Source organism: Dendrobates tinctorius, unplaced genomic scaffold (assembly GCF_039654945.1).
Source record: "Dendrobates tinctorius isolate UK_male_01 unplaced genomic scaffold, ASM3965494v1 ptg000296l, whole genome shotgun sequence".
In the NCBI taxonomy this organism is placed as follows: domain Eukaryota; kingdom Metazoa; phylum Chordata; class Amphibia; order Anura; family Dendrobatidae; genus Dendrobates; species Dendrobates tinctorius.
This window is the reverse complement of record NW_027361963.1, coordinates 3,298,468-3,326,320: the sequence shown is the minus strand read 5'-3', so window position 1 is coordinate 3,326,320 and position 27,853 is coordinate 3,298,468. Positions and strand designations below refer to the sequence as shown.

Below are 27,853 nucleotides of genomic sequence, written 5' to 3'. Positions count from 1 at the left end.
TTTCCCTTACTCCGACTCCACGACTCCGACTCCCACACATATTGCTTATATTTAAGTGAAAAATTTATTGTAGTACAATGTGAACCTCAGGCATTTAATCATTTTTATGATCCAATAATCAAGATATTTAGATAGAACAGAATATATATTGGTGTACTACCCGGTTTTCATTCTTTTTGGTACAGATACGATATGGATAGACAGATATGGATAGATAGAGCAGATTTCTAGTCTGCTTTTGCTATTGAGAACATTATCTATGAGCTCAAAAACCTTTCAGGTGATGCAGTTTTTTAAAAAGATGATCAACTTTTGCAGCTGAAAAACGTATCCTCAAAAAACACAGGAAAAACGCTGTGTGTGAATGTAGCCTTAGATCAGGAATATAACAGCCATTTATAGGACATTTCATAACTTTCCCAAACTCCTATGAAAAAATATTCAGCACATCCTGCATTGAATTACTGTACCCAATTTATTATATATTTTAGTAGTCGGAGTCGGTCCATTTTATACCGACTCCAACTCCGACTCCACCAAAATGAGCTCCGACTCCACGACTCCGACTCCACAGCCCTGGCTGCGGGTATTGCTTTCATGCAAGAGGGCCCCCCCCCCTGCAACTGGATCCAGGCCAGCTGAGAGGTAGTCTAGAGGCCTCTGGTTTTCCTCCGTGGGTCTGTTTTAAGCCTGGCCAGTTGCATGACCTTCTCCATCTTGGTCCTTTTTCCGTTTTGGTCAGGACGGGATGGCTTCTCGTAGGCAGGGAGGCCTAGAGTTGGCGCAGAGACTATGAAGTCTTTCAGTTTCCTGTACGAGATGAAGGTTGCAATGCGTTGATGCAATTGTACAGAGGCTGCATTAAGCCTGGAGCACCAGGGATCCAAGTTCTGCAGTACGAGACTAGACTAAGGAAGGACTGCATCTTCGAAGTTGTTGAGGGAGCCACCTTCTCCTCCGCGGCCTTCCGGTCATCTGTCAAGTGTTTCGTTTAGTGGGCGATACAGTGTCTTCAGGAACTTGCTTTTGACACCACTGGACTCTGTTTTGCAGAACTTACGTTGCTGCTCTGCCAGGCAGAGTAGAGGAGACATGGAAAGCGCTGTGCAGGTAGCGGTGTCGATGACTTCTGCATGCTCCGCAATCCAGTTGGTGGGGACGGAGGGCAATGCTCTGGCGAGCTGTGAAAAGCTGTTCTGGGCCCTCTTGGGTCTCACTGTCCATTTGTTCCGCACCCCCCTTGTGCGTTTTCAGGAACTGGTCGTCCATGTGAGGGGGAACATTGAGGGAAGCTTCGGGCAGATCCATTGCCGTGAGCACCGTTGCTGTGGCTGGCACATTTGTCAGCAGAGTGTGCAGATCTGGCACAACTGGGGTTTCAAACACGGTTGCTTCGCTCACAGTCCTCAGGTTATACACCATTCAATCTGATCTGGTTCTCCTTTCACAGTCTTCCTCTTGATCGAGAGAAGCTGGGACCACATGATGATTCCCGTGTGTGAGGCGGCTCAATCTGGCCTTGCTCTTCACAGTGCCGTGAGCGACTCCCATCTTCTGGCACAGGGCTGGCAGGAAACCAAACCGTTTGCTGGGGTCCTTATTTTTCGTCAGAGGTGACGTTCAGCTGAGCTTTCTTGCTCTCACAGGGGGTCTTTTTGCTGGGGCATCTTCTTTACCAGCCAGCAGCAGCTCCTTTCACCCAGCTTGATTTCTGGTCAGCATCTTGTTAACCAATTTGAGGAGCTGAGTGGCTGTCTTCTGGTCCAGGGCCTGGATTAACTTCAAGGAGCACCTTTAGAATCTTGTCCAAGATGATCCTCTGGCGCTGGAGCCGGAAGCAGTGCAGCCATTCCACGAAGCGGGTGTGGTCCCTCTGGGTTGAGAGTTTTCCTGGCCCATGCCAAAGTTCTTAGGCCATTTCTTGAACAGCAGTTCCACTTAGACCTCCAGCTGGTCAGAGTCAGTTTAGCTCTGGGTGATGAGCTGCGGATGCTGGGGCTTCGGAGCGTCCGGGGTTGTAGACTTGAGTGACACCCGCACTGGCGCAACTTGAAGTCTCCCTTGGGCCATAGGCTTCCGGGTGCTATGTCCAGCACCTCCTTGGGTAGGCTTGCACCGGTTGTTTGAGCGAGGCTCTTGTAGGGCCACCAGCATGATTGATTCTTCTTGGGTCTGAGGTGGGGAAGTGGTCAAGGTCACATCTTCATGGGACACTTTGGTCACTTTCAGTTCCTGCAGTAGGTCTGCGCTCATCAGGTGGGGTGGGCAGGTCTCCACCGTAAACTGGAACAAGATGGAGTGTCCTGGCTGTGTCCACATGCTCAGGGGCTTGCAAGCTGGGGAACGTCTGTCTTGACCTTAAATCCCCATACAAGACACAGAGTGTTCTGATAGACTGGTGGTGTCGGGGATTTTCACTTCTGACTGCACCAGTGTCCACAAGGAAAGATATGACAGCCCCCAGTGATTTGAGGTATTAGGTTCGCTGATGGGGTTTCACATGTCAGGGGCGTGACGTCTGGCGGACCTGGTTTGCCTCTGTCCTATGGACAGGGTTCTTCATTGTCTTTTGTGTTTCTTTCTTGGCCTACTCCTCTACGTGAAGACCTGGGTTGCCGGGGTGCTGTGCACTGTTTCCGGAAATGGCCAAAGTTGCCACAGTTGAAACACCTGACAGGTCTTCTGTCTCTGCATGGTGGTTGCTCCTCCACATCAGTGGCCATCACGGGAGGGCCTGTCCTCCGTACTCCTGGGAGGGACTCAATTCTTCTGGCTACTGTAAGCAGGACATCTACTGCTATTGTCCTGTACTCAGGCCTGGCCACTATCAGTAGTTTCTTGATTGGTTCTCTTAGTCCATGCACAAAGGCCTGTGCCAACATCTGTCCGTGTATCTGATCATGAATAGTGAAGCCTAAAATTTGGAATACTTGCCTCACTCTGCCATGAAACTCGTCTACAGACTCTGTCTCGGCTTGGCTCATGTTATGCAGGCTGAGTGCTTGTCTGGCGTTGGCCCACTCTCTAAGCTGTTCAATTAGCTTTGATCCTGGTTTCCAGGAATGCACATCTAATTCTGATGGAAGCTTGAGGTGTTCCTTCATGATTTTATAATACTGAACACCTGACTAGGGGTGAAGGGCACATAGTGTAAGAGTTCTGGCTCTATCTGCCCCTGCCTACTATGCAGCATAATCTCTTCATGTTCATCAGAGGAGGAACTGTGCCACTGTGTGATTGTCTTTCTGTGTGTGTGTGTACTTCCCCCCCCCCCTTGAGACTGGAGCTCCGTGTGGCACATAGGATCTTCAGTCTCAGAGTTAGCAGGTGCAGTGTCTGATGGCCCACACCTCCCTTCTGCTATCTGTTGTATCGGGAGGGCACCTGTGTTGTCATGTGTGGGGAGTGATTCACTTTCTTCTCCCGGTGACATAACTGTCTCTTTAGAGAGAGTCCCCTGTGGAACTAGGGACACTCCATTGTCTGGATCTGGCACTGGGCCAACGGGTGACGATGAACTGAGAGGTGGGTGAGAAAGAAGAAGACAAGGAGGAGGGAAGAGGAGACGGGTGCGGTGGCTGTGAGGGATGAGAGGTGGGCGTTGGTGATGAAGATGGAGAGAGAAAAGGAGGAGGAGGATGAAGGATAGGAGGAGAGATAGATGAGAGAGGGGAGGAGATTTTGCATTGTGAGAATAGCAGAGATAGAGGGAGGAGGGAGATGGGAAGAGTGAGGAGAGAGAAGATGGAGGGGAATAGCAGAGATAGAGGGAGGAGGGAGATGGGAGGAGGGAAGAGTGAGGAGAGAGAAGATGGGGGGGGCGGACTGCTCCCCCCACCTGCCGTCACGGAAGGCATTCTTAGACCTGTGGTCCTTCTCAGACGGCACAGGTTAGTATGAAAACACTTTTTCCTACACGTAAAACAAAAAAAACAATCCTGTCTTGTTCACACTATCTGCTAGCACCTACTGCGGCGTTAAATGCTCTGTCACTTTAAGAAATGCAGACTGCAATTGAGCTCAACTAGCTACTTCCCTTTTTTCCTTTCAATACATTATGCCATTGTACAGCATACGGAGCTGCCCGTAGAAACCGACTTGCTTAACTTTCTGAATAACACCTACTTTGTTCCAAAAACTTCAAAAAAGGTAAGTGATTAAACCTTTTAACACCTTGCAACCCCTTTTAACCTGCTTAAAAGGGAACAAAAAGAAAACAAGAATATGGAAAATCAAAAATTGGCAAGATAACACAGGAATTACCAAAGCAGGTAAAAATTCAAAATTCTTTTTTTTAACAAAAAACTGGAAGAAAGAAGTGAAAACTAAAACTTAAAAAAAACTGATAAAATATGTCACAAAAACGTGGAAGAAAAACTCGGAAGAAAAATTAAGAGATAAAAAAGGAAAAAATGTTTCTTTTTTTTTTTTCCCTTAAAAAGATTTTTAAAGGATGAAACCCCCAAAAAATTGATAAAATCAAAAAGTATATAGTATATAAAACTTTAAACCAATAATAAAACGGTTAATGTAGAATGTAGGCACCCAACTTCCTCTTTTTTCTGCCTGTGTCTTTCAGTGACAAGAAGAGGAAAAAAAACAAACATTGATATGCTCAAAAAGACCCAGCTTTCCCGAAAATTCTCACACTGCAGTAACAAAAGCCTCTACCAAAAATGCCAAATAAAAGATAAAATAGGGAAAAACAGAGTCCAAAATATAACAATATGAAAAATATATATATCTCAGGGGCACACCCTGCAGGCAAAAGAGGAAGTTTACAATAAAAAAGGCAAAACTCTTTCTGCTTCAGATCTTTGCGGAAACCTGCAATAAATTCACATATAGACGTCCGGGGAGAGAGATCGAAAGCCCTTCTGCGACACGTCAAACAGCTGCTGACAACCGGCAACTGCCAATCACCCATGGCGCTTTGGTTAGCACCGGGATGTATCACCCTCCGTCTGCTGGTAGACGGGAGCCGTGATATCCCATTAGATTATCACCCCTCCGTGTGCACCCGAGAACCGTGATAACCTCTCCAGTGATCAGTCTGTGATATCCCCCCAGTCTGCCGCATCCCCGTGTGTGCGGGGACTGTGGCAGCCGAGAGATTCACCTGTGATACCTCCCTTAAGCTGACACCTCCGTGTATGTGTGCGGGGACCGTGACAGCCGTGGGATTCACCTGTGATACCTCCTTGAAGCTGACACCTCCGTGTGTGTGCGGGGACCATGACTGCTTTTTCAGAGGAAACCACCTGTGATATCCCGTCTAAGTCAAAACCTCCCCGTGGTGTGGGGACTTGGTCAGCGAGACTCAGTCTTGTAATCTGTGTCTCAGCAGCTACAAATCAAGTCACAGTCTCCACCAACTCTCTCACCCGAATCTCAGACACACAGGATCACAGTAGACACTTAGCTTATCCCAGGGTTTGGATTTTCTCGTGGACTTTTCAACACTACCTGGGTTTGGTGACCACACTGACCGGCTAGAGTTGCTGACCCGGACTGGGCACAGGGAACATTCAGGTAAGATAACTAGATTTTCTTACCTTACTTATGGAGTTGCGCAAATCTCCGTTCCCATGAGCCAAGACCTTGGCCGGCACCTCTGTCCTCTCCGGTCAGCAGGATCCCCGTGCATTTTCGTCCACGGCCTCGCTGGGCGCCACTTGTTGTGGATGGATTTACTTTTGATTTGGGTAGATTTACCCCTGTGCATACTGTGGCCTGTCCTAATTAGACAGAGTCTTATTGAGCGCTCAAAGAAGGAAAGACGCCAGACTTGGTTGGCAGCAATACCTCCCAGCAAAACTCTGGAAGTTTATTGAATATACTTGGTTTTATCAGTTGAACAGAAAGGAGTGGCTACTCATTAACATAGAGGCTTTACTTCTTAGCTAATTGGTCAGTGTTAATGTATAAACATATATGGGCGTCGACCTAAGGTGACTTAAGCGTTAGATGATATACTGCTCTTTGTCTTACAATGTCAGCAGTGTTCTGATATCGGCTGGCACATCTGGCCTAAACTTCCTCTTTCTATGTCTGGGACAAATATCACAAGACAATGCTATCATAAGATACCATCTGCTCCCCAGACTATCTCATGGGGGGGGCAGTAGGTCATTTCCACCAACTAGTTACAAGGTTCAAACTGTGAATATGTATCTGTGTGCATATAAGAATATATGAGTACATGAGTATATAGCAGTATATGGAGTATATAGCCTATAGCAGGCAAGTGAGATCTATATGAAATACATATACATATATATTTCCAGAACACTTAAAGTTAGTTACGACGGGGGCGTGGCTATGCTGTGAACGGGAGAGGACGCTGGTGAAGAGAGCTCCTCTTAATCCTGACAAATCCTGATCCCTAGACCCTCTCCTGGCGACTTACTTGCGGCTGGCTGGACCCCCTTGGACGCCGGGACCCCCTGGGCACTCCGTGGCAGGTCGGGAGACGGCTTTTAGGAGTGGGCGGCGGGGGAGATAGAAGCGGGCGGCTGGTTCCCCCACGAGGCGGCGGCCATCTTGGGCGCGCGGCTCAGCTGCTGAGAGCTGCAGCGCCGGCTTCCCACTGCTGCACCGCCGCCGGGCAGTGAAGAAAACCGGCTGACAACCTGAGGGAGCGCGCGGTGAGTGCCCTGGAAAAACGGGCCCCGCGTGGTATCCCTCTCTTCTTACCGGCTCACTGTGCCGGCTGGCGCCATCATTAAGGGAGGCCCTGTGCGCCCTCCCCCACTGCAGCTGCCTCTGTGGGACCCCCCCCTCCCTCCCTGGGCCATAAAGATCATTTGAATTGTGCCTGGCTGCCGTCCCGTGTAATCCCTCAGGCATCCCTCTGTAGCCTGAGCCATATTTAACTGTTGCCAGCCCGCTGTGATTCCCATCTGTAGTGGGTAATACCTGGATTACAAGTTTCAGTTGTTTCAGCAGAACGCACCGTAGACAATCATGAGCCGACTTAGAGGGTTGGGAGCGGCGGAAAAATTGAAGGAGTTTGCTAGACCTGACCCCGCTGAAGGTGCGCGGCATAATAGGAGCACATCCTCTCAAGTTCAGCGCAAAAATCGCCAGTCTGGGGGCGAGGAGGAGATGGAACAGGAAGAACTGACCCTTAGCCTGCATCAACTGCTCAGATGCCTGTTTATCTCATTGACCAGGACATCCCTGACGGAGAAAATTGAGGATGTTTACACAGAGGTGGGGAGACTCCGTCAGGATATGCAGGCCATGAAGGGGCGCATTACGGAGGTGGAGACGAGGGTGTCTAAGGTGGAAGATACTATTGCACCTATGGAGACTAAATTAACGAAGGTGGCGGGCTCCATGAATGCTTGGAAGCAGAAAGCGCCGGAATAATATCCGTATTGTTGGACTGCCTGAGCGCTCGGAAGGTCAGCATCCTGAGCAGTTTCTGGAGGATTGGCTTAAGACCTCCCTGGGGGACGAATTCTCCTCAATGTTCGCCGTTGAAAGAGCTCACAGGGTCCCTATAAGACCCCTGCCTCCGGGGGCCCCACCTCGACCATTCCTGGCACGCCTGCTCAACTGCAAGGACAGAGATACCACATTGCGTCTTGCACGCCTGAAAAATCCTATTAAGTTTAACAATGCTGTCATTTCCATCTTTCCGGATTTCACCGTGGAGCTGCAGAAGCAACGGGCGCAATTCTCCGAGATCAAGAGGCGACTCAGAGACAGGAACATTGTATATTCGATGATATATCCGGCCCGACTTCGAGTTCATGAGGGTTCCTCCGTATTTTTTACAGATCCAACGGAGGCGATTGAGTCGCTGCGGTCCCATGGGGGATCCCCTGCGAGGGAGTCCTAGTGTGGCGGCTGTTACTTCAGATTCTCTCAATTAACGGTCTAATTGGAGCTCTCCCGGCGAGTTCCCAGATACCAGCTATACCGGACGCTGTACTCGGTGATGGTATCCCCTTGTTTATCTTTTGATGGGGGGGTAAGACTGTACGCCTATGTTACTAGGTTCCTGTTTTGCTTTTGCTTTTTCAAAAGTTTTAGTTTTTATAGTTGTTTAGATGAAAGCCGCAGCCGACGCCAAATTCTGTTATCTGTGTGGGCTCTCTGCACCTGGATCGGGCACTATTATGCATCATATACAGATGCAGGGGAATGGGTTCTGAGCTGATTTGTATGACCTGGAATGTAAGAGGCATAAAAACCCCTCGAAAGAAAATTAAGGTGTTCTCACAAATCAGACATTACCGTCCTCACATTGTGGCCCTGGTAGAGACGCACGTGACTAGAGATACAGTTCGGTGGGTACAGAAACTGTGGGTGCAATGGTTTATACATGCTTTTCACACCAGCTACTCAAGGGGAGTTTCTCTGTTAATTCATAAGGGTGTTCGGTGGGAGGTCGGGGAGGCCCGGAGAGACCCCGAGGGGCGATTTTTGTTCATACACGCGCTAATTAACTCAGAAATATGTCATTCTTTGTATTTATAATCCCCCTCCAGCCAATATATCAATTCTTCAGAAGGCGTTGAGCTTTGCTTTAAATTACCCAGACGCACATGTCATCTGTATGGGAGATTTTAATTTGGTCATGAACAACCATCTTGATAAATTGAGACTGGGTGATGGAATACGGGGTGGGGTCCCCCCTCCGGGCACATCCCAACTGTCACAATTCATGGCGGGTAGCGGGTGGCTGGATCTATGGAGAATGCGTCATCCAGAGATAAGGAAGTACACTTGCAATTCCTCCACCAAACGTTCACTGTCTCGCATAGACTACATTTTTGGGTCCAGCAGTCTGGCGGCGTGGGTGGATGATATTAAACATGGAGGCAGGGGGATTTCGGATCATAGTCCATTTATTCTCAAGCTTAAATATGGGCCATTTTGGCTGAAGTTGATAACACCCCCTGATAGAACGATCAGTTACGTTGCTTCGTCTCGTCCCACCCCGAAATATTAATGTATTTTGGGATGCTCTCAAAGCCTATCTACGGGGCTGTCTATCCTCTACGATTTCTCACATTAAACGGGTGACATCGGAGGAGGATGGCGAGATGGAGCGACGTCTGAAGGACTCGGAGGCACCTTATATATCGGATCAAACTAACAGTAATAGGGTAGAATGGCTGACCGCTCAAAGGTTATATGCTCAATACACTGACACCAAGACGAAGCGTAAATTATTTTTTGCCCGGCAGTCTTATTTTGAAATGGGGAATCGGGCGAGTAAGTTTCTGGCTTACTTAGTATGACAGCATAATGCAACTAACAATTCTACAAATCCGTGATTCAGGTGGTACGTTGGCTTCCTCAACTGAGGAGATACTAAAATGCTTTTCTGATTATTATGGTTCATTGTACAATTCTAAGACGGATGTGGATGGCCCGGAGTGTTTAAACTATTTGTTAGACATAGAGTTTCCTACGCTAAGTCCTTCCCAACGGGCCTTTATGGATGCAGAGTTTACTCTGGAGGAGGTAGAGAATGCCATAAAAGACATGGCCTCCGGGAAGGCCCCTGGGCCGAATGGGTTCCCTGTGGAGTTATATAGGAAATATCAGGATATACTGGCGCCCCTTTTGTTGACAGTGTTTCGTAGGATTTGGGAGGGGGGATGCATGCCGGAGTCCTTTTATGAGGCCAATATAATAGTTCTTAAAAAGGAGGGGAAGGACCCTTTAGATTGTGGCTCTTACAGGCCTATATCACTAGTAAATGTGGATTATAAAATTTTTACAAAAATTTTGGCCAAAAGAGCGAATTCAGTTATGTTAGATCTTGTACACCCTGATCAGACAGGTTTTATGCCGGTTAAGAGCACTTCCATGAATATCAGACGTGTCCAGTCAGTGATCCAATATAGCTCTCTGGTACTGGATAATGAATGGGCATTGGCATCACTGGATGCGGCCAAGGCCTTTGACTCACTTGAATGGCCTTTTCTCTGTGCATGTTTGCAGAGGTACGGGTTTGGAGATAGATTCCAAAAATGGGTCAATGTCTTATACATGAAGCCCAAGGCCCGGGTCATCGTGAATAACTCCATTTCTGAATCATTCTCACTGCATAGCGGAACTCGTCAGGGGTGTCCTCTTTCCCCGGCCCTTTTTGCTCTTGCTACTAAGGCGCTGGCAATTCGTATAAGATCCTCCCCTGATATTGCTGGTATAAAAAGGTCGGACAGACACCATAGGCCTATATGCTGACAATATGGTGATATTTCTGGACAAAGCAGAGGAGACCCTGACAAGAGTGATCACTACCATAAATAAATTTAGTAAATATTCTGGCCTATACATAAATTGGGAGAAGTCTGCTTTGATGCCTCTTTCCCATGCGCCAATGCCGCGACTTGAGACTCTCTCCTTACTCCCCATTGTAACTAGTTTTAAATATCTGGGTGTTCATATTTCTCAGAGTAGTAAATTTGATTTACAACTCAATATACAACCATTGCTGGAGACGGTTAAATGTAAATTCGCGATTTGGGGTAAACTTCCACTGTCAGTAGCCGGACGTATTAATCTAATTAAAATATTACTCCCCAAGCTTAGCTACTTTCTTCAACATAGTGCGGTAGTGGTGCCCAAATCCTTTTTTGCTAATCTAAATTCCCAAACCACATCCTTTATTTGGGGGAAAACCAGGCCTAAACTCAAACTAGCCACTCTGCAGAGGCCCAAGAGGGGAGGAGGGGCTGCGTTACCCGATTTCTTTTTATATTATCTAGCTGGACAGGCCAAGGCTATAAGTACATGGATGCCTGGAGGTCACCTTCCGAATTCTGAGAGTCATCTACTTCATGCTACAGGATTAGTTGCCCACTGGGTTTTTTGGAAATGAGGAAAATAAATGTCTCGAGACTGTTACCTCTGCTCCGTCTGGCTCGATTCATATGGAGACAGATTAAGGGGGTGGTTAGATTTGGGGATACTATAGCTGAAATGCCCCTGTGGAATAATGACTACCTCCCGGTGCTACGTGAACATCCATCCGCCGAGTTCTGGGTTCAGTACAGTGTCTCTATGATAGGTGATCTGTATGATCATGGTACTTTGTACTTAAGTCTCCAATATCGGCCAGACCATCTGGCCTAAACTGTGTGTCTGTGTGTCTGTGTGTCTGGAGACATGTCACAAGACAATGCTATCATAAGATACCATCAGCTTCCCAGACTGGCTTCATGAGGTTAGGTCATCTTTAGCCACTGATTTTAAAGTTCAAACTGTAAATATGTATCTGTGTGCATATAAGAATATATGAGTACATAAGTATATAGCAGTATATGGAGTATATAGCCTACAGCAGGCAAGTGAGATCTATATGAAATACATATATATTTCCATAACAATCCCCCCTTAGATATCACTTGCACTAAAAACCTGCTCCTGGCCCAAAGCGCTGCAACTCTTTTATGCTGCCAGTGGACTGACATATGCCTAGCGCATACATCCTCCTCTGTACAGACTTTCGCAAATGAGCGGTCAGGAGATTTGTCCCTAAAGGGGGTGTGGTGCAATGTAATCAAAGTCTCTTAGCAGTCTATGCAGTCAGTGCATGTGTTATTCTCTGTCAGGTAGGTAACTTATTCAGTCAGGGAGGTCATCCACAGCATCATTCCAGCTCAGGTGTATCTTCTGGTATGAAGGCCTTTTCCTGCAATGCGATGCGTGGATCCAGGCGGGGTTTTCCCTCTAGGTCGGTGGCGTCAGCACTTGGAGAAGGGCCATCGGATCTGGGATCGAGTGCTTCTCTTTACAGACCTTTTTCACCAACACTCAGCAGTCACCTGACTTCAGGGCGTGCATACCAGGCACTGAATCTGGACCTGGCAGTGAAGGAGAAAACTCGAGAATGGACTTTAGCAAGAATCTTGATAAATTCAATTACACATGCAGACAAAGTATCATATTGCATAGTCAACTGCTCAGTAAAGAATACCCCTAAACTGGGATTTTTACCCAAATAAATTTTCATATTGGTGACAGCTTTTTCTGAGCCTACGGGAGTGTCTAATGCCAGGGTTTGTCTGTCTCTTGGGCAAATTTTTTAGCATGCTGCTCTTAAATGTCCCACTTAGTCTATGGTGTGGGATGGTGAGAAGTGTGTAAGCCTAAGTCTGACCCTACTGCTGATAAGATCCCTTCTGTAAGGTTTGCTGTGTATGTGGGTCCCTGATCACTTGCTATTGCTTCTGGAAACCCCATATCTGCACACTATTTTTGAGAGTAGCTTCTTTGCAGTAGTCTTCGCCAACCGGTTCCTTACTGGGAAGTCTTCAGGCCAGACGATGTGGGGGAACTTTTCCCGCTTGTCCGATGTTGAATTTTGTCGGAGGCCAAACAGCTGCTGGGAATCTTTGCTGTTAAGGTGTGAGTTGAGTCCAATCAGGTCATTCATCTGTGTCTTCAATTCTGTGTGGGTGCCATGTGCCCATTGAACCACCGTAGGGTACACACTTTGAGATAGACTGGGTCTGTCTTGAGGTAGACGGTTTGAGGTAGACGGTTTCTTGGAGCCCCGTGCTTTTGGCCTTCAGCATCCAGCTTTCCTTCTCCTTCCGAGTCTGATCCTGTTACTTCTTGTACAGGTTTCAGGAAGTCATTTTGTCAGGTTTAGTGACTGGGTTGTGGTAATTGACATTCTCTGAGCTGATGGTGGGATTTTAGCTGAGGTTTCGTCTCTGTCCGCGCCTCCCTCTGTATGAAGACTCGGGTTAGACTGTGTCAGAGGAGGACTTGGGACTCTTTGCATTGGTACCGATCCAGCCGGTATTCTCCGGGGATGAGGGGGAAGGTCAAACTGTTGTAGCCTTGGGATGCCTTCGGACTCATGCAGCTCGTCTCGGGGAGTGTTGCCGTGGACTGCCAATCATAGGACTGTGCTGGAGAAGAAGCTTCCCCACGAGAGGGTGATGGAGGACAATCTTCTAGAATGTTCTCCATCAAATACGTCCTTTCTGGAAAGGTGGGCACCATTCTTCTGCCTCAGAATTCATATCCACGTCAGAGTCTTCATCCTGGAAGTGATTCATCTTGTTGGCTGGTGGAGGAGGAGGCAGCACTTCTGTCCAATTCAGAGATGGCATCTTCAACGGTTTTCCCATTGACTTCTGTTTGCCAGGTTTTCTCGTCTTCAGTCGTCATGTAGTAGCCGTCCAGCTCTACGACCTCTCCCATTTTCCATTTTGTCTTCCTCTTGGCTGCTTCTTTGGCTGCCACGTCTGCTGTTGATGCCCCGTGTCTCTACTGTGTTCAGTTTTCCGTGTGCCTTGACCTTCAACACTGCCACCACTTTTAGTAGTTGAAGAGCGTCCAGCAGGTCTCTGATGGCTCCATGGTGCTTCACGGTCGATCCGCTTGCTGTGATGAAGTTTCTTGCAGCCCAGATGGGTCCGAAGTCGGGTGCCATGTCATGCGAGTACCTGGAAGTTTTTGTCCTTCGTAATCTGGCAGGTCTTTCGTCAGCTCCATCAGCTCCACTTCTTGGGCTGACAACCTTCTGGACCATAGAATGTCTTGATTGCTGGTCGCTGCACATCCCGTGTGGAACCTTCCTTCATCATTTGCAAAAACTGGAGCCATCTATGGTATCTTGCAGATTTTTCATCTGAGGGTCCGTATCCGCATCCCCCTTGGGAGTGGGAGTAGAGACAGGTAACGGCTGAGAGCACTGAAGAGTGGTGGAGAGCAGCCTTGTCAGGAGGGCGTGTGCTGCAGGTATTGTTGTTATGCAGGAGGCCCCCCCCCTTGCAACTGGATCCAGGCCGGCTGAGAGGTAGTCTAGAGGCCTCTGGTTTTCCTCCGTGGGTCTGTTTTAAGCCTGGCCAGTAGCATGACCTTCTCCATCTTGGTCCTTATTTTTCCATTTGGTCAGGACGGGATGGCTTCTCGTACTCAGTGAGGCCTAGAGTTGGCGCAGAGACTATGAAGTCTTTCAGTTTCCTGTACGAGATGAAGGCTTCAATGCGTTGATGCCATTGTACAGAGGCTGCATTAAGCCTGGAGCACCAGGGATCCAAGTTCTGCAGTACGAGACTAGACCAAGGAAGGCCTGCATCTTCGGAGTTGTTGAGGGAGCCATCTTCTCCTCTGCGGTCCCCCGGTCATCTCTCAAGTGTTTCGTTTAGTGGGTGATACGGTGTCTTCAGGAACTTGCTTTTGACACCACTGGACTCTGTTTTTTCAGAACTTACGTTGCTGCTCCGCCAGGCAGAGTGGAGGAGACATGGAAAGCGCTGTGCAGGTAGCGGTGTCGATGACTTCTGCATGCTCCGCAATACAGTTAATAGGGATGGAGGGCAATGCTCTGGTGAGCTGTGAAAGGCTGTTCTGGGCCCTCTTGGGCATCACTGTCCATTTGTTCCTCCCCCCCCCTTGTGCGTTTTCAGGAACTGGTTGTCCAGGTGAGGGGGAACATTGAGGGGAGCTTCGGGCAGATCCATCACCGTGAGCACCGTTGCTGTGGCTGGCACGTTTGTCAGCAGAGTGTGCAGATCTGGCACAACTGGGGTTTCAAACATGGTTGCTCACGCTCACAGCCCTCAGGTTATGCACCATTCAATCTGGTCTGGTTCTCCTTTCACAGTCTTCCTCTTGATCGAGAGAAGATGGGAGTGCATGATGATTCCCGTGGGTGAGGCGGCTTAATCTGGCATTGCTCTTCACAGTGCTGTGAGTGACTCCCATCTTCTGGCACAGGGCCGGCCGGAAAACCAGCCGTTTGCTGGGGTCCTCTTCGTCAGAGATGACGTCCGGCTGAGCTTTCTTGCTCTCACAGGGGGTCTTTTTGCTGGGGCGTCTTCTTTACCAGCCAGCAGCAGTTCCTTTTACCCAGCTTGATCTCAGGTCAGCATTTGTTAATCAGTTTGAGGGGCTGAGTGGCTGTCTTCTGGTCCAGGGCCTGGATTAACTTCAGGGAGCACCTTCAGAATCTTGTCCAAGATGATCCTCTGGCGCTGGAGCCGGAAGCAGTGCAGCCATTTCACGAAGCGGGTGTGGTCTCTCTGGGTTGAGAGTTTTCCTGGCCCATGCCAAAGTTCTTAGGCCATTTCTTGAACAGTAGTTCCACTCGGACCTCCAGTTGGTCAGAGGCAGTTTAGCTCTAGGTGATGAGCAGCGGATGCTGGGCCTTCTGAGCGTCCGGGGTTCCAGACTTGAGTGACATCTGCACTGGCGCAACTTGAAGTCTCTCTTGGACCATAGGCTTCCGGGTGCTATGTCCAGCACCTCCTTGGGTAGGCTTGCACCGGTTATTCGAGTGAGGCTCTTGTAGGGCCACCAGCATGGGCATGATTGATTCTTCTTGGGTCTGAGGTGGAGATGAGGTCAAGGTCACATCTTCATGGGACACTTTAGTCACCTTCAGTTCCTGCAGTAGGTCTGCGCTCATCAGGTGGGGTGGGCAGGTCTCCACCGTAAACCGAAACAGGATAGAGTATCCTGGCTGTGTCCACATGCTCAGGGGCTTGCGAGCTGGGGAAAGTCTGTCTTGACCTGCAGTCCCCATATAAGACACACAGTGCTCTGATAGACTGGTGGGGTCAGGGATTTTCACTTCTGACTGCACCAGTGTCCACAAGGAAAGATATGACAGCCCCCCGTGATTTGAGGTATTAGGTCCGCTGATGGGGTTCACATGTCAGGGGCGTGACGTCTGGTGGACCAGGTTTCGCCTCTGTCCTATGGACAGGGTTCTTCATTGTCTTCTGTGTTTCTTTCTTGGTCTATTCCTCTGCGGGATGAGCTCGGTTGCCGGGGTGCTGTGCACTGGTTCCGGAAATGGCCAAAGTTGCCACAGTTGAAACACCTGCCAGCTCTCCTAACTCTGTGTGATAGTTGCTCCTTCACGTCAGTGGCCATCATGTCAGGGCCTGTCTGTACTCCTGGGAGGGACTCAATTCTTCTGGCTACTGCAAGCAGGACATCTGCTATTGTCCTTTACTCAGGCCTGGCCACGATCAGTAGTTTCTTGATTGGTTCACTTAGTCCATGCACAAAGACCTGTGCCAACATTTGTCTGTGTACCTGATCATGAATAGTGAAGCCTAAAATTTGGAATACTTGCCTCACTCTGCCATGAAACTCGTCTACAGACTCTGTCTCGGCTTGGCTCATGTTATGCAGGCTGAGTGCTTGTCTGGCGTTGGCCCACTCGCTAAGCTGTTCAATTAGCTTTGATCCTGATTCCCAGGAATACACATCTAATTCTGATGGAAGCTTGTAGTGTTCCTTCATGAATGGCCAGAGTGTTTCACCTGCTTTAATCTCCATTATGGACCAGAGATCACTCCAGGTTGCAGCATATGTCTGCTGGCTCTTCTGCATTCTTCGGTAAAATGGCATGGGGTCCATAACTGGGTCTGGCAGATTTCTTAGAATACTGAACACCTGACTAGGGGTGAACGGCACATAGTGTAAGAGTTCTGGCTCTATCTGCCCCTGCCTACTTGGTGTCTGTGAGTTTCTCCTAGTGCTAGGTAGCATGTCTGTCCCTCCTTCATATTCATCAGAGGAGGAACTGTGCCATTGTGTGATTGTCTTTCTGTGTGTGGCACAGGTGTGTACTCCCCCCCCCCCGAGACTGCAGCTCCGTGTGGCACATAGGATCCTCAGTCTCAGCAGGTGCAGTGTCTGATGGCCCACACCTCCCTTCTGCTGTCTTTTGTATCGGGAGGGCACCTGTGTTGTCATGTGTGGGAGTGATTCACTTTCTTCTCCCGGTGTCATAAGTGTCTCTTTAGAGAGAGTGCCCTGTGGACCTAGGGACACCTCATTGTCTAGATCTGGCAATGGGCCAGCGGGTGACGATGAACTGAGAGGTGAGTGAGGAAAAGAAAGAGAGGGAAGGGTGGAGGAAAGATTTGGAATAGGAGGAGAAGTGAGAGATAGTGGAGGAGAGTGGGGAGGAGACAGAAAGGGAGGAGATGGTGAAGACGAGGAGAGGAGAGGGATGAGAGGTGGGCGTTGGTGATGAAGATGGAGAGTGAGGAGAGATAGGAGAGAGAAAAGGAGGAGGAGGAGGAGAAGGGATAGTAGGAGAGATAGATGAGAGTGGGGGGGAGATTATGAGAATAGCAGAGATAGAGGGAGGAGAGAGATGGGAGGAGGGAAGAGTGGGGGGAGAGAGGAAATTGTTATGGAAATGGAGGGGGTGCGGACTGCTTCCCCCCCCCTCTGCCGTCACAGAAGGCATTCTTAGACCTGTGGTCCTTCTCAGACGGCACAGATTAGTATGCAGCTGAAAACACTTTTTCTACATGTAAAAAAAACAATACTTTCTTGTTCACACTATCTGCTAGCACCTTCTGCGCTGTTAAAAATCCTCTGTCACTTTAACAAAATGCAGACAGCAATTGAGCTCAACTAGCTACTTCCCTTTTTTCCTTTCAATATATTATGTCATGCTACAGTTTAAAGAAAAACTGTTCCTGCAAAAAAAACAAAACACGTACTATGTCTGTTTTAAAACTGAAAAAGGTGATTAAAACTTTAAACGCTTTGCAACCCCTTTTAGCTTGCTTAAAAGGGAAAGAAAAAGAAAACAAGAATATTTAATGAAAAAACTCCAAAAGTAGTGGAAACAAAAAAGGGAAATCAAAATTGACAAGAGAACACAGGAATGACCCAACGCAGGTAAAAATTCTTTTTAACAAAAACTGAAAGAAAGAAGTGAAAACTGAGACCTAAAAAACTCATAAAATGTCGCAAAAAGTGGAAGAAAACTAAAAAGATTATAAAAAGGGAAAAATGATTTTTCTCTATGAGTAGTGAAAACCAAAAAGTCTCATCAGGAAAAAATGGAGGGAAAAGGAAAGAAAACAAAAAGAATACTAATGAAGTTGGTAGACCTTGCAAAAACACTCCAAAATATTTATAAGAATCTAAAAAAATCAGTACAACTTCCAACAATAAAAGGGTTAATGTAGAATGTAGGCACCCAACTTCCTCTTTTTATGCGTGCGTCTCTGTAAAATCTGAGAACAATGTAAGGGGAGGGGGGGGGGGAAATGCCCAAAGACCCAGCTTTCCCAAAACTTCTAACACTGCAGTAACAAAAGCCTCTACCAAAAATGCAAAATAAAAGATAAAATAGGGAAAAACAGAGTCCAAAATCTAACAATATAAAACATATATATATATATATATATATATATATATATATATATATATATATATACATACAGTGGGGCAAAAAAGTATTTAGTCAGTCAGCAATAGTGCAAGTTCCACCACTTAAAAAGATGAGAGGCGTCTGTAATTTACATCATAGGTAGACCTCAACTATGGGAGACAAACTGAGAAAAAAAAAACCAGAAAATCACATTGTCTGTTTTTTTTTCATTTTATTTGCATATTATGGTGGAAAATAAGTATTTGGTCAGAAACAAGCAATCAAGATTTCTGGCTCTCACAGACCTGTAACTTCTTCTTTAAGAGTCTCCTCTTTCCTCCACTCATTACCTGTAGTAATGGCACCTGTCTAAACTTGTTATCAGTATAAAAAGACACCTGTGCACACCCTCAAACAGTCTGACTCCAAACTCCACTATGGTGAAGACCAAAGAGCTGTCAAAGGACACCAGAAACAAAATTGTAGCCCTGCACCAGGCTGGGAAGACTGAATCTGCAATAGCCAACCAGCTTGGAGTGAAGAAATCAACTGTGGGAGCAATAATTAGAAAATGGAAGACATACAAGACCACTGATAATCTCCCTCGATCTGGTGCTCCACGCAAAATCCCACCCCGTGGGGTCAGAATGATCACAAGAACGGTGAGCAAAAATCCCAGAACCACGCGGGGGGACCTAGTGAATGATCTGCAGAGAGCTGGGACCAATGTAACAAGGCCTACCATAAGTAACACACTACGCCACCATGGACTCAGATCCTGCAGTGCCAGACGTGTCCCACTGCTTAAGCCTGTACATGTCCGGGCCCGTCTGAAGTTTGCTAGAGAGCATTTGGATGATCCAGAGGAGTTTTGGAAGAATGTCCTATGGTCTGATGAAACCAAACTGGAACTGTTTGGTAGAAACACAACTTGTCGTGTTTGGAGGAAAAAGAATACTGAGTTGCATCCATCAAACACCATACCTACTGTAAAGCATGGTGGCGGAAACATCATGCTTTGGGGCTGTTTCTCTGCAAAGGGGCCAGGGCGACTGATCCGGGTACATGAAAGAATGAATGGGGCCATGTATTGTGAGATTTTGAGTGCAAACCTCCTTCCATCAGCAAGGGCATTGAAGATGAAACGTGGCTGGGTCTTTCAACATGACAATGATCCAAAGCACACCGCCAGGGCAACGAAGGAGTGGCTTCGTAAGAAGCATTTCAAGGTCCTGGAGTGGCCTAGCCATTCTCCAGATCTCAACCCTATAGAAAACCTTTGGAGGGAGTTGAAAGTCCGTGTTGCCAAGCGAAAAGCCAAAAACATCACTGCTCTAGAGGAGATCTGCATGGAGGAATGGGCCAACAATAGTGTGTGGCAACCTTGTGAAGACTTACAGAAAACGTTTGACCTCTGTCATTGCCAACAAAGGATATATCACAAAGTATTGAGATGAAATTTTGTTTCTGACCAAATACTTATTTTCCACCATAATATGCAAATAAAATGAAAAAAAAACCAGACAATGTGAATTTCTGGATTTTTTTTTCTCAGTTTGTCTCCCATAGTTGAGGTCTACCTATGATGTAAATTACAGACGCCTCTCATCTTTTTAAGTGGTGGAACTTGCACTATTGCTGACTGACTAAATACTTTTTTTCCCCACTGTATATATATATATCAGGGGCACACCCTGCAGGCAAAAGAGGAAGTTTACAATAAAAAAAAGGCAAAACTCTTCTGCTTCAGATCTTTGTGGAAACCTGCAATGAATTCACATATAGACGTCCGGGGAGAGAGATCGAAAGCCCTTCTGTGACATGTCAAACAGCTGCTGACAACCGGTAACTGCCAATCACCCATGGAGCTTTGGTTAGCACCGGGATGTATCACCCTCCATCTGCTGGGAGACGGGCGACGTGATATCCCACTAGATTATCACCCCTCCGTGTGCATCCGGGGACCGTGTTAATCTCTCCAGTGATCAGTCTGTGATATCTCCAGTCTGCCATCCTCCGCTTGATGCGGGGACGTGTGGCAGCCGAGGGATTCGTAGGTGATACCTACTTGAAGCTGACACCTCCATGTATGTGTGCGGGGACCGTGACAGCTATTTGAGAGAAATTCACCTGTGATATCCCGTCTAAGTCAAAACCTCCGCGTGGTTCGGGGACGTGATCTGCCTTAGTCAGAGAGACTCAGTCTTGTTATCGGTGTCTCAGCAGCCACAAATCAAGCCACAGTCTCCACCAACTCTCTCACCCGGATCTCAGACACACAGGATCACAGTAGACACTTAGCTTATCCCAGGGTTTGGATTTGAGCGTGGACTTTTTTACACTACCTGGGTTTGGTGACCACACTGACCGGCTAGAGTTGCTGACCCGGACTGGGCACAGGGAACATTCAGGTAAGATAAATAGATTTTCTTACCTTACTTATGGAGTTGCGCAAATCTCCGTTCCCATGAGCCAAGACCTTGGCCGGCACCTCTGTCCTCTCCGGTCAGCAGGATCCCCGTTCGTTTTCGTCCACTGCCTCGAGTTGGGCGGCAATTGTGGATTTTTTTGGTTGGGTGAATTTACCCCTGTGCGTACTGTGGCCTGTCCTGATTAGACAGAGTCTTATTGAGCGCTCAAAGGAAAAGAGGAAGCTACACTTGGTTATCAACAACTCATTCCAGCAGAACTCTGGAAGTTTATTGAATATACTTGGTTTTATCAGCTGTATAGAAAGGAGTGGTTACTCATTAACATAAAGGCTTTACTTCTTAGCTAATTGGTCAGTTTAAATACATGAACATATATGGGTATCCGACCTGGGGTTACGTAGACATGGGGTTAGGTCATCTTTAGCCACTGATTTTTAAGTTCAAACTGTAAATATGTATCTGTGTGCATATAAGAATATATAAGAGTACATAAGTATATAGCAGTATATGGAGTATATAGCCTATAGCAGGCAAGTGAGATCTATATGAAATACATATACATATATATTTCCATAACAACTGCTGGGACATTATACAGGACGGCACTGGAGGATTCTGGGTGATAACTGTATGATTGTTGTCAGGTTCCTATAAGGTGTCAGGACGTCGCTGTCTATATCTCCATAGAGGACTGGGAGTATCTAGAAGGACACCAGGATCGGTACCAGGCTGTGATGATGGAGGAGCACCGGCCTCTTACACCACGAGGTGAGCAGCGAGGCTCCTTGTGATGATGTCTTTCCGGCGTCGTCCTATAATAGATGAGTTTTCTCCAGACTTGCTCTGGTTTTCTCTACATTTTCTCCGTCTGACAACAGCTTTCATTTCCCTGATTATTTTCTTCTGATCTGTGAGTCGCGGTTTCTCCGCTGTTGTCATGTCTTCATTAGAGGTGGACGATCCTGAACACTGACTTCTCCCAGAAGACCGTGTTACTGTTTGTTGTTTGGGAGCCTGAACATAGCTTGTTGTAAAGCTGCAACACAGCCAATCAATAAGCTTTTCCTGTGGGGGCACTTCCGGCCCCATCACAGACTTGTCAGGTATTGGCATGGCTGTGATTGGCCGGTGCACTGTGTAAAATAAAAAAAAGAGACTTGGGGTCTCCCAATTTTGATAACAAGCGCAGGTAAAGCAGACAGCTGGGGGCTGGTATTCTTAGGCTAAGTGGCCATGGATTTTTAGCCCCCGCCCAGAAATGGCACATTCATTAGATGCGCCAATAGTTCTGGCTTCCGGTAATAGTTTTGGGGTTGGTGTCAGTGGTGTAATGTTTGCTGACATTAAGCCCGGGTGTCAGTAATGGAGAGGTGTCTACCCCCACTAGTAACCCCATAATGAAAAGTAAGACAGACACACACAGAAACAAATCAAAGACATTGTCAGCTGTCCGCCGAGAATCCATCATGATGATGTCCCACGACGAGCCAGAACTCTGCTACGTCTGGTTGCTTTGCTGAGCGGTGACACCGGTAATGTCAGCCCTGAGGTCAGTGTGAGAACGAGGCTGCGTGTGATTGGATAGAAACTGTCCTCAGCCTGTGCGGAGCAGAAATGTGTGTCACACTGTATATTGTGTTACTGTATATGTGTATATATAACCACACACACATTACACAATATACAGCGTAACTCACATTTGTTCTCAGGCTGAGGACAGTTTGTGCAGTTTATTCCAGCAGCTCCGCTGCGTCCTCCGGCCTCCAATACACCTTTCAGTCTGATGAGATGTTGAATCTCCTCCGTCAGCTACAAAGGTTGTCCCCTGCTTTACTCCGCACTCTCTCTCCTCCGCACTCTCTCTCCTCCGCACTCTCTCTCCTCCGCACTCTCTCTCCTCCGCACTCTCTCTCCTCCGCTCTCTCTCTCCTCCGCACTCTCTCTCCTCCGCACTCTCTCTCCTCCGCTCTCTCTCTCCTCCGCACTCTCTCTCCTCCGCACTCTCTCTCCTCCGCACTCTCTCTCCTCCGCACTCTCTTCTCCGCTCGTCCTGTCAGGTTTGGTGGCAGGAAAGCGCATTCACGATACCTGACAGGACGCTGCCCTCACACGACCTGTCTCCAGCACACGTCTTTACGCAGTTAATAAAATAAATAATACATTTTATATTTCTATAGCGCCGACATATTCCGCAGCACTTTACATTTCAGAGGGGACTTGTACAGACAATAGACATTACAGAATAACAATAATCACATAGATTATAACAAATACCAAGAGGAATGAGGGTCCTGCTCGCAAGCTTACAGTCTATGAGGAAAGAGGTAGACGCGAAAGGTGGGTGGTAACAGTTGCCCTGATTGTATTGACCAGCCATAATGTTAAGTGTGTAACAGTACAGATGCAGAGGGCTGATGGATGCATAAAGCATGTGGGAACATGATGCGGGGAACCTGGTTATGGTAAAACTTTTGGCTCTGCCACACAGGGATAGATTAGGTTAATGTGTTGAGGCGATAGGCCAGTCTGAATAAATGCGTTTTCAGGGCACGCTTAAAATTGTGGGCATTGGGGACTAATCGTATTGACCTGGGAAGTGCATTCCAAAGAATTGGGGCAGCACGTGTAAAGTCTTGGAGACCGGAGTGGGAGGTTCTGATTATTGAGGATGCTAACCTCAGGTCATCAGCAGAACGGAGGGCGCGGGTAGGGTGGTATACTGAAACAAGGGAGGAGATGTAGGGTGGTGCTGAGCCATGGTGGGCTTTGTGGGTGAGGGTAATAAGTTTATACTGAATTCTAGAGTGGATGAGTAGCCAGTGTAATGACTGGCACAAGGTAGAGGCATCGGTGTAACGATTGGTGAGGAATATGATCCTGGCAGCAGCATTCAACACACATTGGAGGGGGGAGAGTTTGGTAAGAGGTAGAATGATTAGAAGAGAGTTACAATAGTTGAGACGAAAATGAATAAGAGAAACAGTAAGAGTTTTTGCAGAGTCAAAAGTAAGAAAAGGTCGAATTCTAGAAATGTTTTTGAGGTGCCAATGACAAGAGCGAGCCAGTGTTCGAATGTGGGGGGCAAAGGAAAGCTCAGAGTCAAGTATAACCCCAAGACAGCGGGCCTGTTGCTGGGGAGTAATAGTGGAACCACACACAGAAATGGCAATGTCGGGTATAGGTGCATTAGTAGCGGGAGGAAACACAAGGAGTTCAGTCTTTGACAGGTTCAGTTTCAGATATAGTGAGGACATGATGTTAGACACAGCGTTTAGACAATCGCCGGTGTTTTCTAGAAAGGCTGGTGTGATGTCAGGTGAAGAAGCGTATAATTGGGTGTCGTCAGCATAGAGATGGTACTGGAAACCAAATCTACTGATTGTTTGACCAATAGGGGCAGTGTACAAAGAGAAGAGGAGGGGGCCTAGAACCGATCCTTGAGGAACCCCGCAGTAAGGGGAAGGTGAGAGGAGGAGGAACCGGCAAAAGATACAGTAAAGGAGCGGTCAGAGAGATAGGAGGAGAACCAGGAGAGAACGGTGTCCTTGAGGTCAATGGAACGGAGCATAGTGAGGAGGAGCTGATGATCCACAGTGTCAAATGCTGCAGAGAGATCCAAGAGAATTAGCATGGAGTAGTGACTATTTGATTTAGCTGTTAGTAGATCATTAGAGACTTTAGTGAGGGCAGTTTCAGTAGAGTGTAAAGAGCAGAAACCGGATTGGAGAGGGTCAAAAAGAGAGTTATCAGAGAGATAGCGGATAAGACGGGAGTGGACCAGGCGTTCCAGGAGTTAAGAGATGAAGGGAAGATTAGAGACAGGTCTATAGTTAGCGGCACAGTTTTGGTCGAGGGATGGTTTTTTACGTAGTGGATATATGATGGCATGCTTAAATGAGGAGGGAAAGATACCAGAAGAGAGAGAGAGGTTAAATATTTTATTTAGGTGAGGGGTGACAGCAGGGGAAAGGGACTGGAGGAGATGTGACGGAAATGGGTCACTGGTGCAAGTGGTTGGGCGAGAAGATGCAAGGAGCATCTTCTTCCTCCTCCTGCAGCCCGTCCTACAACCTCACAGCTGGGAAACTTTTTGCGTTTTCGTTTTTTGCTCCCCTTCTTCTCAGAGCCATACTTTTTTTAAAATTTTTCTTCAAAATGGCCATGTGAGGGCTTGTTTTTTGTGGGACGAGTTGTGTTTTTGAATGACACCATTGGATTTAACATATCGTGTACTGAAAAAGGGGAAAAAAATTCCAAGTGCGGTGAAATTGATAAAAAATGCAATTCTACAGTTGTGTGTGTGTTTTTTTTTTTTTAACACCATGTTCACCAAATGCTAAAACTGCCCTGCCATTATGATTCTCCAGGCCATTACGAGTTCATAGACACCAAACATGTCTAGGTTCTTTTTTATTTAAGTGGTGAAAAAAAAATCCAAACTTTGGTTAAAAACAAAAATGGCGCCATTGTCTGAGACCTGTAGCGTCTCCATTTTTCATGATCTTGGGTTGGGTGAGGGCTTATTTTTTTCGTGCTGAGCTGATGTTTCTATTGATATCAGTTTTGGTTATTGCATTTTATTGCAATGTGGTGGCGATCAAAAAAACGTAATTCTGGCTTTTTGAATTTTTTTCTCGTTATGCCGTTTACCGATCAGGTTAATTCTTCTTTCATATTGATAGATCGGGCGATTCTGAACGCGACAATACCAAATATGTGCATGTTTGATTTATTTTTATTGTTTTTTTTGGGGGCGAATGGTGGGTGATTATAGTTTCCATGGGAGACTAGAAGCTGCAGTTGTCCGATCGCCTCTGCTACACACAAGTGATGATCAGATTGCCTGTGTGTATCAGAAATTCTCATTTGCTATAAGCACCGATCGCCGCTCAGAGGAATCCAGGTATGACAACTACAGTGGTCTGCTGGAGACCTCTGGTTGTCAAGCCAACCCATCTGTGACCCGCGATCATGTGACGGGGTCACCGATGGACGGGGTTTCTGGCGCGCTTCTGGTAAGCGCGAGTTAAATGCCGCTGTCAGATATTGACAACAGCAGTTAACAGCCTGGATGGAATACAATTCCACCCGCGGCTGTTAGAGGCACATGTCAGCTTTTCAAAACAGCTGACATGTGCTGGGAAAGATGTGGGCTCAGCACTGGAGCCCACAGCATAGGGAGGGATTCCGACGTGGGTGTATTACGCCCAACGTCGGAAAGGGGTTAACATCATCATTGCGCACTAAAGATTACCTTTTTGATACCGTTACTTAGCAGAAATATATTTATTAAAATGTGTAATATTTCAATGTGTTTTCATTATCCTTATGCCATTTCTCAGAGTTCCCCTTTAAATATTGAGCACTTCCCCTGAGACCCATCACTTTATCTTCCATTATCCGTGTTGTGTGACGGCTTCTTGTCCTGAATATATATGTAGCGTACCGTGTGGGTTAAACCCTGACGTGGCAATACCAAATGTGTTTTTATTTTTTATTTATTACATTTATTTATTTTCATTCTGGGAGATAAAGCAAAAATAATGGAGACTTGCACCTTCAGTCCTATAAATACCGGCTCCATAGGAAAACCTTGGGTCAGAGACAGGGGCCTTCAACACATCCCACTGAGTCTTACATTGGTTTTTCATGACTTGGTGTACTTCATGATAGTGGTAAGTTTTGGTCGATATTTTTTGCATTTATTTATGAAAATAACAGAAATTTGTAAATTTTCAAACTTAGAATTTTTATGCCCTTAACCCCTTTCTGCCATCGGACGGTATAGTACGTCCGATGGCAGCACCCCCGCTTTGATGTGGGCTCCGGCGGTGAGCCCGCATCAAAGCCGAGACATGTCAGCTGTTTTGAACAGCTGACATGTGCCCACAATAGCCACGAGCGGAATCGCAATCCGCCCACGTCTATTAACTAGTTAAATGCCACTGTCAAACCCTGAGGCTGAGTTCACACGTGGCGTTTGCTTCGCGTTTCCGCGGCGGTTTTAACCGCGAAAAATAAGCATCCCATGCAATCCTATGGGATTCCGCAATGCTGTGCTAATGCTGCGGTTTTTACCACAGCGGAATCGCTTCGCGGTAAAAACCGCAGCATGCTCATTATTTTGCGGAATCGCGGCGATCCCGCACCCATAGGAATGCATTGTTCCGCTTACTTCCCGCATGTGGCTCTGCACACCATGCGAAAAGTAAGCGGAACATTTGTGGATGGTACCCACGGTCTGGGGGAGAGGAGACTGTCCTCCGGGCTCTGGCTTCACAACAGCTAAAGCAACTTGGAAAGAAAAAATAGACATTTTAATTTTTCCAACAAAAATTTTCTTTTAGCATCAATTTTTTCATTTTCACATGGGCAACAGGATAAAGTGGATCCTAAAATTTGTTGGGCAATTTCTCCTGAGTACAACGATACCTCATATGTAGTCATAAACCACTGTTTGGGCGCACGGCAGAGCTCAGAAGGGAAGGAGCACCATTTGACTTTTTGAATAGAAAATTAGCTCCAATCGTTATCGGACACCATGTCATGTTTGGAGAGCCCCCTGTGCACCTAAAAATTGGAGCTCCTCAACAAGTGACCCCATTTTGGAAACTAGACCCCCTAAGGAACTTATCTAGATGCGTAGTGAGCACTTTGAAGCCCCAAGTGCTTCACAAAAGTTTATAACACAGAGCAGTGAAAATAAAAAATATTTTTTTTTCCTCAAAAATGATTTTTAGCACGCTATTTTTAATTTTCACAAGGCTAACAGGAGAAATTGGACCACAAAAGTTGTTGTCCAGTTTGTCCTGAGTACGCTGGTACCCCATATGTGGGGGGAACCACTGTTTGGGCACACGGCAGTGCTCAGAAGGGAAGGAGCGCCATTTGACTTTTTGAAGTGCAAATTACTTCTAATCGTTAGCGGACACCATGTCGTGTTTGGAGAGCCCCTGTGCGCCTAAACATTGGAGCTCCCCCACAAATGACCCCATTTTGGAAACTAGACCCTCTAAGGAACTTATCTAGATGCATAGTGAGCAATTTGAACCCCCAAGAAAAGTTTATAACGTGAAAATAAAAAAAAATTTTTTTTTTCTTTTAGCCTCAGTTTTTTCATTTTCACATGGGCAACAAGATAAAATGGATCCTAAAATTTGTTGAACAATTTCTCCTGAGCACACCGATACCTCATATGTGGTCATAAACCACTGTTTGAGCGCACGGCAGGGTCCAGAAGGGAAGGAGCACCATTTGACTTCTTGAATGGAAAATTAGCTCCAATCGTTATCAGACACCATGT

At 46.9% G+C, this 27,853-nt stretch overlaps 1 protein-coding gene across 2 annotated transcripts in view; it reads left to right on the top strand.

The window, feature by feature from the left end:
* Positions 1-27,853, top strand: part of LOC141073068 (uncharacterized) — a 258,205-nt gene that overhangs the window by 23,073 nt on the left and 207,279 nt on the right. For both annotated transcript variants that reach the window (XM_073560393.1, XM_073560394.1), the window contains exon 4: positions 21,195-21,318. In XM_073560393.1, coding sequence (XP_073416494.1) covers positions 21,195-21,318 — 124 coding nt within the window. The remainder of the gene's footprint in view (positions 1-21,194; positions 21,319-27,853) is intronic.